The sequence below is a fragment of the Hyperolius riggenbachi genome, chromosome 6 (genome assembly GCF_040937935.1).
Source record: "Hyperolius riggenbachi isolate aHypRig1 chromosome 6, aHypRig1.pri, whole genome shotgun sequence".
In the NCBI taxonomy this organism is placed as follows: domain Eukaryota; kingdom Metazoa; phylum Chordata; class Amphibia; order Anura; family Hyperoliidae; genus Hyperolius; species Hyperolius riggenbachi.
In genome coordinates this window covers 53,509,967-53,521,523 of record NC_090651.1, presented here as the reverse complement: position 1 = coordinate 53,521,523, position 11,557 = coordinate 53,509,967, and the positions used below count along the sequence as shown (strand labels likewise).

General features: G+C 45.2%; 1 protein-coding gene across 1 annotated transcript; it reads right to left on the bottom strand.

Annotated features, from left to right (window-relative positions):
- Positions 1-540: 540 nt before the first annotated feature.
- INSL5 (insulin like 5) lies at positions 541-4,248 on the bottom strand. The gene is made up of 2 exons (XM_068242482.1): positions 4,027-4,248; positions 541-960 (listed from the first exon to the last, which is right to left on the bottom strand). The coding sequence occupies exons 1-2, from the start codon at positions 4,202-4,204 to the stop codon at positions 716-718; spliced, it is 423 nt and encodes a 140-aa protein (XP_068098583.1). The 5' UTR covers positions 4,205-4,248; the 3' UTR covers positions 541-715.
- Between the last annotated feature and the right edge of the window lie 7,309 nt (positions 4,249-11,557).

Genomic DNA, 11,557 nt, shown 5'->3' with positions numbered 1-11,557 from the left:
CTGGAAGCCGCATTACATCATTCCCCACTATCCACGTGGACCTGGAGGGGGAATAGTATTTAACGCAGCCGGGAAGTTGTGCAGCAGCAGGATCAGCCATACCGGCTGTATCCTGTGCCCAAGTCTCCCGGCGGTGAATTCTCTCGGACACACTATCACCAACATGTCCAATCACAGAATAACCAGTTAAACAATAGTTTATTCACTGTTTTAAGTCTAGCACACAGTTTCAATTATGATTGGCCAATCACTGACCAATTTTACCAACCCCATGTAGTATGAGGGATGACAGATATTGAATACTATAAGCAGATTGTGTAGGTAAGCTCTCATAGTACATGGAGGTGGTAAAACTGGTCAGTGATTGGCCAATCAATTGAAAGTGTGTACCAGGCGTTAGATTGAGCTGCAGAAGAATTCAACTTCAACTGCCTGACTTTCAGATCATTCGCTTGTGTACAAGTTAGTTATTGAACCTATTTAATCAAGTGGGGATTTCACCCCATCCCCCCATTTGCAGTCAGACTGGACAATGGTGTATTCAGCTAATAACATGTTTATTGGATACCTGTACAGAGACAGCGCCTGAGGTCTGGAGTTACACATTATCATCAAACATATTGATGAAACAGGATTATCAGCACCTGTGCTTAAGTGGGTGTGGTCATAGAGATTGGACATTGTCATGTGACAGGAAGTTTGAACTATTGACAGCCTAGCAGAGAGAGCTCAGGTCCTTTTTCTTGCAGCCGGTCCTGCAGCAGGCAGTAGTCAGCAGCTCATCCAGGTCCCGCCTCTCTTGATCATTTTTTTTCTGGGATTCCCAAACTTCCTCGAAAGATCCCGTCTGCTGAAGATCTTCATAGCCCAGCTGGGAGTCCATCTTCTGCGCTGGGTGGTCCTGAGGACCACTTTCCATTGAGTCATCACCAGCATGAAAGGCAAAGAAGTTTCCCTGTACTGTAAAAATTGTACATTTCAGTACTCATCTCATACATTTGGAATAAAGGAAATGAGTGTAATCATTTCACTGTAATTATTTATAAGCAGAAATGAAAATCTTTGCAGCAGACGGTACTGATGTGTATAATGTAAATACATATACTAATCTTAGCAATGCAACAACAAAAGAGTTACGCGGGGGTAGGGCCTTATTCTAACCCAAGATGAGAGACATGGAGGTTGCCATGTTTATTTCCCATTAGGCTGAGACAGAGGCGGGACAAGGTCCTCCAGCACCCAAGGCTGAGACACCAAAGTGCGCCCCTCCATCCCTGCCACCCCAGCCTATTAGACTAAGAGGTTCCACAGGGCCCACAACCTCCCCAACACCTTAATATCTAGTTATCTGGCTTGCAGTCACTGCTATGTATCCCCTTTTCTTATTTCTTTCTGCTTCAAACACAATTAGGAATGACAGCTAAATGAATTGTGCGCCCCCTCCTATACTGCGCCCTAAAGCTGGAGCCTCTCCAGCCTATGCCTCGGCCCGGCCTTGGGCTGAGAACACACATAGCAGAAACGCTAGCATTGTGGAAAAAATGCTGCGTTTTTGCCGCTAATGCAAGACTATGGACCGCATGAAAAAAACCGCATACATTTTTTTTTTTTTTAACGCTGGTTTTGTTGCATAATATTTAAAAAGGCATCAAAACGCACATAATGAAAGTTAATGGGAATGCAATGTATAACGTTTTGTATGCGTTTTCATGCGGTTTTAATGTTTTGTGATGTATTTCCGCTTCCTGTTGTCTTCCTTGTGATTTGCATAAAATGCGATGTAAAAACACATGGAAATATGTGCGTTTTGTATATGCGAACCGCAAATGCATAAAACCGTCCACCACCTAAAACTCAACCTTTCTCGCACAGCCATTATTATTATTAAGTATTTATATAGCGCTGACATCTTCTGCAGCGCTGTACAGAGAATATAGTCTTGTCACTATCTGTCCCTCAGAGGAGCTCACAATCTAATCCCTACCATAGTCGTATGTCTATGTATGTGTTGTAATCTAGGGCCAATTTAGGGGGAAGCCAATTAACATCTGTATGTTTTTGGGATGTGGGAGGAAACCGGAGTGCCCGGAGGAAACTCAAGCAAACACGGGGAGACCATACAAACTCCTTGCAGATATTGACCTGGCTGGGATTCGAACCAGGGACCCAGCGCTGCAAGGCAAGAGCGCTAACCACTATGCCACCGTGCAGCCATGTGTGCACCCAAATACCAGTTGCCTGGCATCCTGCCAATCTTTCTGGTCAGTAGTGTGCGAATCACTCACTTAAAACAAGCAAGCAGCTAATCTAGTCAGATTTTTGTCAGAAACATCTGATCTGCTGCATGCTTGTTCAGTGTCTATGGCTAAAGGTATTCAAAGAAGTGGATCAGCAGGACACCCAGGCAATGTGCAGTCAATGTTGTTCACCAATGGCTGGCCAACATTACCACCCAACAGAATACTATTATCAGTCAGCTGATCACACAACTGATCAATACAACTGAACCTCTTAAAGCACATACACACATCCAATTTCCATTGGCCAATCACTGACCAATTTTGCCACCTCCATGTAGTATGAGGTGAAGCACTTTTCCCCACGCTGAGCCTGACCTGGGCGCCACCACAGATGTGATGTTATTCAGTCTATAGCCACACAGCGGGATTTACATTGTAATTCAGGTGCCAGCGATAGCCAGACCTCAAATTACTTCTCCGAGTTGCTACGACTTGAAATGGGAATAGTATTTAATGCAGCCAAGGACTTCAGTTGAGCTGTCATTTGGCTCTCCTGGCACCCAATTGTCTGGGCAACCAAATAATGCGCAAAGGGCCATTATGATTATGTAGGTTAGCTCTAATACTACATGGAAGTGGTAAAATTGGCCAATCAAAATTGCAAGTGTGTATCAGGTTTTAAGCCTGTACTGCGACGTTTACATGAACAACGCCAACTACTGTCACCATAGTTTACTTTATTTGAATGAAAAGGTGGTAGATCTCCTTTAACCACTTGAGAACCGCTGTGTTAAACCCCCCTAAACAGGCCATTTTCCATTAAATTGGCCACTGCAGCTTTAAGGCCAAGCTGCAGGGCCACACGCCACCGCACACAAGTGATCCTCCCCCTTTTTCTCCCCACCAACAGCGCTTTCTGTTGGTGGAGTCTGATTGCCCCCCAGATGTTTGTTTATTTGTATTTTTTTTTTTTTTATTAAAAAGTTGTTTTTTTTTTTCCTTATTAGTGTAATTCCTCTCTCCCTCCCCCCTGCCAGCCAATCCCGTGATCAGCTGTCGTAGGCTTCAGCTTCAGCCTATGACAGCCGATCACATCCGTGCCTCAGAAGGGAACAGCTCCCAGTAAAGCGCTGCTGTAGATCGCAGCGCTGTACCAGTAATTTGCCGTCTAACAGTCTCCCGAGTGGCAATTGCCACTCAGAGACTGAAGGTGGAGCTCTGCTCTGCCCACCAAGCGGGAGATGCGCGTGCATCCTGCGTGCGATCCCCTGCAAGATAGAGCCCCAGGACTTTATGCCGATTGGCGTTAGGTGGTCCTGAAGCTGCTGCCGCTGCCACGCCCAGCGGCGTGACGCGGTCGGCTACTAGTTAAACTATGCTTTCATCAGCCGGCAAACCATTGCGTTTATCGCCCCTGTTAACCATCCTTTAAAGGCCTGCTGGTGGGTATAAAAAGAGCATCATACAGATTTTTCTTTTTATTCCAAATTAGGGATCAATGAGATGCAAATATTTCCGAGTTCAGGCAGGATTATGTACATTTTAATGCAAATATATGCAGCTTGAAAATGGACCAACCAATTTAAACCTGGGTGGGACTTGATTGGTCCATTTTTTGATCATCCCTATTCCAAATATTGCTTTTCTGTCATAGCTGAAATACAAGTGTTCTCCACCATCTAGTGGTAGTATGTGGCACTGCTCCTTCGTACTACCGTAGCATCTCTCTCTTTTGACTCCACTCAAACACCACCTCACCTACACCAGCACAGCAAAAGTTACTTACCAGCCACATCTTGAGGGTTTTCAGGCAGGAGCCGTCTCCACCTGGACCCTCCGCAAGTGTAGATGACGGCTCTGATGAACTCTCGGCCGCAGAGCTTGACATACTGTCCATCTCCTCGTACGTTCTCAGCAGCCACGAGGAGGATGAGGAGGACACAGGAGACAGCCAGGGCTCTCATGATGGAGGAGGACAGTTGTTGTCTACAACGGGCTGTGTGTAGGAGTTGTTGGAGAAGATGCAGATAAGCAAGACTCCTGCTCATTTTATACTCTTCTCTTCCATTGCCCATTGGCTGGAGATAGGTGTGCCATTGCTATTCTATAATGTTCAAAACAGCAGAAGAAATTCAGCCATCCCCTGTATTGCAGTGGGTGATTTTCAGATATCCTGGCCAGCTTGAGTCATATAGTCGTTAAAATGATATTTAACACATTATAGCAGCCTGAGAGACTGTAAAACCCATCACCTGTAGTGTGCAAACAGCCAAATGGGAACATTGTCCTGTAGCAATGCACACGGCTCATCCTCTTACAAATATTCTGCGTGTTATGTGGAAAAAGGTGTTAAAGACCACTTGGAAACTTGTAATAAAGATCCTGAATGATCCGTCACCTGTGATTGATCTCAGCCAGGTGTCACATTTTGAGGATCTATAGATAAACACCAAACAGCTGCAACATCAAAACTTCAGACGGGTGAAGCGAATGAAATGTAGAAACACAAACACTGGTGCACATCATAGGCAAACCCAGAGGGAGATTACAGCTACCCAGAATCTCCCTCAGACCACGGCTGGTGCAGTGTCTAGGGACAGGCTCAAGATAAGACACCAGAATATCTGCAGGTATCTCTGCTACAGTTGACCTTGGATGGAGCAGCAGTGTGTGTACAGAGCATGGAGCAGCAGCGTGTGTACAGAGCATGGAGCAGCAGCGTGTGTACAGAGCATGGAGCAGCAGTGTGTGTACAGAGCATGGAGCAGCAGCGTGTGTGCAGAGCATGGAGCAGCAGCGTGTGTACAGTGCTTAGAGCAGCAGCGTGTGTACAGCGCTTGGAGCAGCAGCGTGTGTGCAGAGCATGGAGCAGCTCTGGGGAACCTAAAGGGAATCTAAACTGAGAAGGATATGGATTTTTCCTTTTTAAAATAATACCAGTTGCCTGATTCTCCTGTTGATCATGTTTTTCTAATACTTTTAGCCACAGCCCCTCAACAAGCATGCAGATCAGGTGCTCTGACTGAAGTCAGACCGGATTAGCTGCATGCTTGTTTCAGGTGTGTGATTCATCCAACACTGCAGTCAAAGAGATCAGCAGGACTGCCAGGCCGGAGCAGTGCTTTTCGGCGCTGCTAGATTTGGGCGCAGTCAGCGCCGCCATAGACTATAGCGGCGCTCAGTGAGCAGTGGCGTAGCTAAGGAGCTGTGGGCCCCGATGCAAGTTTTACATGTGGCCCCCCAAGCACTCTATACATAACAATTGATACGGCGCGCCAAAATCTACCAATGGCAACTACAGTGTCAAAGGTGCAAGAAGGGGATGGGGAACAGTTTGTTAATGATTACCAATATTCGAAGTATCTATAGAAGTGATTATTATGAGCACAGGACCAATAGAGAGCTAATAATGCAGTTGAGGGAGGGCCCTTCAGGGCCCCACTGGCTCAAGGGCCCCGATGCGGTCGCTACCTCTGCAACCTCTATTGCTACGCCCCTGTCAGTGAGTAACGTCGGCGCCGTCAGAAGATGGAGCCGAGGTTGCTTATAAAGCACAATAATTCGGCCTCCAGCAATAGCTGGAAGCCAAATTATTTCATTCCCTACCATCCATGGCGGCGTGGAGGGGGAACAGTAATGAACACGGCCCGGACTTGTGCAGAAGCAGGATCAGCCATATACCGGCTGTATCCTGCGCCCAAGTCTACCGGTGCCGATTTCAAATGTACTCTGCCAGGCAACTGATATTGTTTAAAAGGAAACATCCATATCCCTCTCAGTTTAGGTTCCCTTGAACAGAGTCCGGTATGAGCACAGCCCTGTGCCCTGCTGTGTGAATGCTGCACTTTCCCCTTCATTAGCAATGTCAACTGTCCTCATTATTATCTGTATCCAAACTGCTCCTGATCGATCACGTTGTGGATCGGGCGCAGATCGGACAGTTAGAAAATAATTGTTAGATCCTGCCAGTCGGACGGGAAATTGCATTATGTGTACCCAGCATGATATCCAATCATGTTATTATACTGTATAGTGCGTGGCTGAGGGAGACCTTTCAGGAATTCCCCCTTGAAAATCCTGGATTTGCCCCTGCACATGGCAGATGGAGGCCCCAGGCTCTGCCACTGACTGGGACCCCCAAATCCCCATGAGACAAAGAGGGGAGTGCATTGCACTGATTATCTCGTTACAATGACCCATGTGAAGTAGGGGGATATACTGTATCAGGCAAGCAGTTTTTGAAGAAATTGGAGGAAGGAAAAATGGGCAATGGCAAGGCGAAGCAGGAAATTTGGACACCTGCGGCTAATGGACTATTTGGGCACCCAAAGCAGAAATTTGGCCACCTGATACATGTCCCATGCAACCAAAATTTTTCATTTCAAGAATTATCATTTTAAAAATGATAGTTCTGAAATTTGTTCTTAGACATATAATTTGTAAATTATTTGTTTTAGAGAAGTATCATTTTTTTTGTATTTATGGTATTTACAGTGGAGGAAGGGGTTTTTAAGGTTAGGCATCAGAAAGTGAGGTTTTAGGGTTAGGCATCAGGAAGGGGGTGTTTAGGGTTAAGTTTCAGGAAGGGGGGGTTAGGTGTCAGGAAGGGGGTGGGGTTAGGGTTAAGCATCAGGAAGGGTCTTAGGGTTAGGTGTCAGGAAGGGGGGTTTGAGGGTTAGATGTCAGGAAGGTGCGGGGTTTAGGGTTAGGTGTCAGGAAGGGGGGGGGGTTAGGGTTAGGTGTCAGGAAGGGAGGTTTTAGGGTTAGGCATCAGGAAGGGCGGTCTTAGGGTTAGGCATAGGAGGGGGAGGGTTCTATGTGAGAGTAGGGTTAGGTGTAGTTGTAAAATATTGGTATATTTACCAATGTTTTAATGTTGTCATTACCACTGTAAATTTTGTGTGTGTTCTTTTGGCGACCAATATACAACGGTATTTATCGTATAAACTTATTTAAGCTTCACTACGCGCCCTTTTATTACAGTTATTTTACCATAATCTAAGTCATAGTCTAATCATAGCCTAATGGTGCCCATACATGGTACAATAAAAACATTCGATTTTCCCGTTTATTTGACCAAAACAATCAAATCGAATGAAAGTATAAAAAATATTTTTTTTTTTCGATCAAGAAAAACGAATGCTTATCACATTTTTTCAATAAAAATCCAATTGGACATGTTGGCAAAAACTTTGTATTCGATGTAATGGAAATATCTCTTGGTAATAAATAATCTCTTGGTGGTTGCTCCTTCCTTTTACCTGGACAACCTGCCATCCAGGCATTTTATGTATAACCTATACCGGTTTACATTTATCTGATGTTTCCGCATTGTATGCTGGCAGATTTGTGTTTTCTTTTCTTTATTTATGCTTAAAAAAAAAATTTCCCTAACAAAGAAAACGACTGTTACTTTTTGGACAACCCTCAGACATTGTTGAATTTCATGGTCACACTTTGCATCGTACAAAATGAAAACTACTTAATCATGTTATTTTTGTACTGTATATTGTTTTAGTCATTGCCATAATAAATATATATATATTTTTTAATCTGACTCATATGCAATTAACTTTTTCTCCTGAGTTTTCTCCAAAGAAATACATTTTCAAAATTTTTTTTAAAGGAAGCATTTTTACATTTAATGCATTTGACTTGTGGCAACTTGAGAAAGGCCATATAGGCCGAAACAGCGGGCTATCGTTGCCTGTCACTTTTATTATATAATAAAGTTTCAGAGCTAATAATACTTGGTGTGGTGCCGATCCTTTGCTTGAACCCTGGACTGTGACCCCTTGGTACAGGGGTGAGGATCTGGGCACACACCTTAAACCTGAGCCTTGTTGTGGGTACTCCTGGAACCAAGTTTCATATTGCTATGGTAACAAAATATCACTAACAGTTGCTGTTGCACTACTCAAGTACCGTGAGTTGTGCTAATAGAGTAACTCACAGTAGTAAGGGCAATATTAGAGTGTGCTGTGTGTGCACGGTGATATTTCTGCAGTTTTGTGCATCAAGCCCATTGTGCCTGAAAATAAAATCTAGGTGCTACAGAAGGATTACACAGCTGCTCCAATGGCAATGATGGTATTTTAAATCCTAAAGAGAACCTGAGATGGGGGGAATAAAAAAAAAATGTATACATTACCTGGGACTCCCTCAGCCCCCTCAGGATGACCGCTCCCTTGCCGTCTACCCAAAGTGCTCTGATCCTGCGCAGGGCGGCCTGGCACATTGCTGAGGTCATGCTTAGCCAGGAGAGCACGTATAACCAGACTGCACCTGTGCCAACAGGTGAATTACCGGGCCGCCTAACGGTGATGCGAGGCAGCCTAGTAAGTCAGCAAGGGAGCGATTGGCCTAAAGGGAGCCCCAGGTATGTATACATTTTTTTTTATTCTCCCATCTCAAATACACTTTGAAAAACTCTCAGAACAGGTAAGTTGAGTTTCTTCCTCACGAAACATGATTTACACATTTTCTAGAAAATGACTACCGGTACTTTATATTACGACACAGGGTCCGATCTGTTACAAAATAAAAGTATGCATTGGTTTTCTCTAATGTTCTGATATCCAGGAAATTAAAAGAAACAAAACCCTCTACAAGTAAGATGTTTCTGAGTTGGAATCCAGAGACAAAGGCTTTCATGTTTTCGTGTTTGACCGATGCTGTTTTGTTGTGAGCTGCAAGAGGTCTTCAGCTTTTCTATTACGGCAGTTTAATCTCATCACACACAAATATCATTATGTATCATAAAAGGATTTGCAGTTTATGGCTTTTTCTCAGGTAACAGATCTCATTGGGAAAACATCCACCTGGATACATGGACAAATGTTTTGTTTTCTCAGACAAACTTCATTGTCTGACGGCTACAGACCATGCTAGTCACAGAGCGATGCTCATAGTGTTGAGATGTAGCCTGTCCAGAAGTCAAGGTTGGCTGGATCTACACACAGCAGAGACTACAGAGCGTAGCATTTTCATAATCTCCATGTGGGGATCTCTACTTCATGGATTTACACGTCCTCTTCAACAAAAAGCAACTATAATTGGAGAACCCTCAGGGAACAAAGCTGTACAGCTCTTAGCTACTTACCGTTTATACTCGAGCATAAGCCCCCCACCAATATTTACCTTAAAAAACAGGAAAAATGATTGACCCGAATATAAGCCAATGTAACAAAATGGAGCACCTAACCTTTCAGTTCAAGAGTGAGCCTGCATTAGCTTTGGAATGCACAGAGTAGTACAAAGCTAACTACCTCTACTGTTCATGTTTACACCATTTAACAGTACTACAAAAGATGCTGCTGCCATACAAATCAATATTTCTCAATAAAAAATAAATGAAGGAAAAGAGGCCATCTTCCTATACGAAATTTAACATCCCACGATCAGCAAAGTATGGCAGATATCTATTGGAGTGAATTAAAGAGATAAGACAGTGTCAAGGCAGTTGGGGCATCAAAACTTTGGCAGTGAGACAACTCAGAAAAGAGACCTGTACCTCTTTCAGTGGTGATTTGGGGTGCTGGAAGTCGAATGTCCAGCTTGAGAGGTCGTTGGCAGGGCCGGATTTCTGAAAAGGCCCCAAAAGCCCAGGCTTTGGGCGGCTGCAGCCCAAGGAGGCCCCTAAACATGAAAGAGGTGTTGCTACATATGAAAGAGGAGGCTGCAAATGGGGAGCAACACATGTATAGGGGAAACTGATGCACTAGGGAGCTGTACATGAAGAGCTACAGTACATGGATGATACACTTGGGAGAGGGGGCTGCACATGGAATGGGAGGGGAGCTGCTGCAGATAAAAGGGGTGCAACAACAATACCTGGCCTAGGGGCACAAAATGTATAAATCCAGCCTTGCTTGTTGGGAACCGTCACTGTCTGTTTTAGGTGTGCAGGACCAGTCTGGAGCAAGTTTTGGAGAGGAGACCCCAGTCATGCTGCAGCAGCCGGGAACTCGAGTGATTCCGCAGGCCAAAAAGGAGTGCGGCCGTGGTGGTGCATTTAAAGAGTATGCAGAAAACTTCTGCAAAGACTCATGAGCTGTGCCAGACAGTGGAGGGTCAATCTGGAGGGGGCCTTCACTTAGAAAGTGGCAGAAGCAGAGTAGAGGGCCCGGAGTGAAGACGCGATGATAAAGCGGCCTATTCTCAAAAATATTTATAGACGATAGGTACAATGTTGTGTTATTTAAAAAAAGAAAGAAAAGAAAAGGCTGTAGTGACATGTAACATGATGCGATAAACGTATATGCACAGCCCCACTTATAACAAGGCTGTGTTCCCCTTTTCTTACTGCAAGGTTTAAGAATCCAGAGCGGTCACTGACACTTTCTCTGCAGTCCTACTAGTGGTGTAACTCTAAAGGCTCATACACACGGGGCACAACTGTCACCACAAACACGTGGCATGCGCATGTCTGGGCGACAGTTGCCCCATGTGTATGAGGCGCGCACCCCGAACTGTCGCCAGAGGCAGTGGTTGCCGTGCGATTTGAAAAGTTCAATCGCCGGCAACTTCTGTCTCCGCAACTGTCGCTAGTCCGCCACGCGTACTGCGTGTGTATGTGTGGACTAGCGACAGCTACCCACAGCCGGAAGGGAGCTTCCAGTGGGGGGACGAAACTTTCGGCGACAGCTTCCGCCGCATCTCTGCCTACTGGGCAGAGACGTGTAGACAGCTGTCGCTCAGGCGGAGTTGTCGCCGAGCTGTTGCGCACACGTCTCCTGTGTGCTAGCAACAGCAACAACTGTAGCCCATGTGTATGAAGCTTTACTGATAACTAGTTAGTGGTTGTAAAACTCAGCACATCCCTTCAGTACTCCCACTGGAGCCTAATATTGCTTGGCTGCATCCTCCCTGATAAAGGGGTCCTTGCTGTATACATATTGGAGCGCCCCCTGGGCGCCAGGTGATGCCCATTCTCACACTGACTCTCCCTCTAATCCCTCACCTGGGTGTCGTATAGCCACAATTTACATTGTGGTGTATTATGCGGCTGCCGGGGGCTGTACTACGTGGAACCATCGCTTGTTATGATGTTGTAGAAAGAAGGAAGATCTGCTTCACTGGCATATAAAAGTCCGATCTTTATTTAGGCATAAATAGGCTGGACAACATATTAGCTCACGCGTATCGGAGCCTCACACTTGCTCCTTAGTCATAGCTAGAGCTTGCTATGATGTCCCTGGCGCCTGGTGCCACATGGTACAGGCACACGTGGTGACCGCCAACATGACAGTGAAACCAGAGGCGTGAATGTAAAAAGATTTGATACTTACCCAGGGCTTCTTCCAGCCCCATAAGCA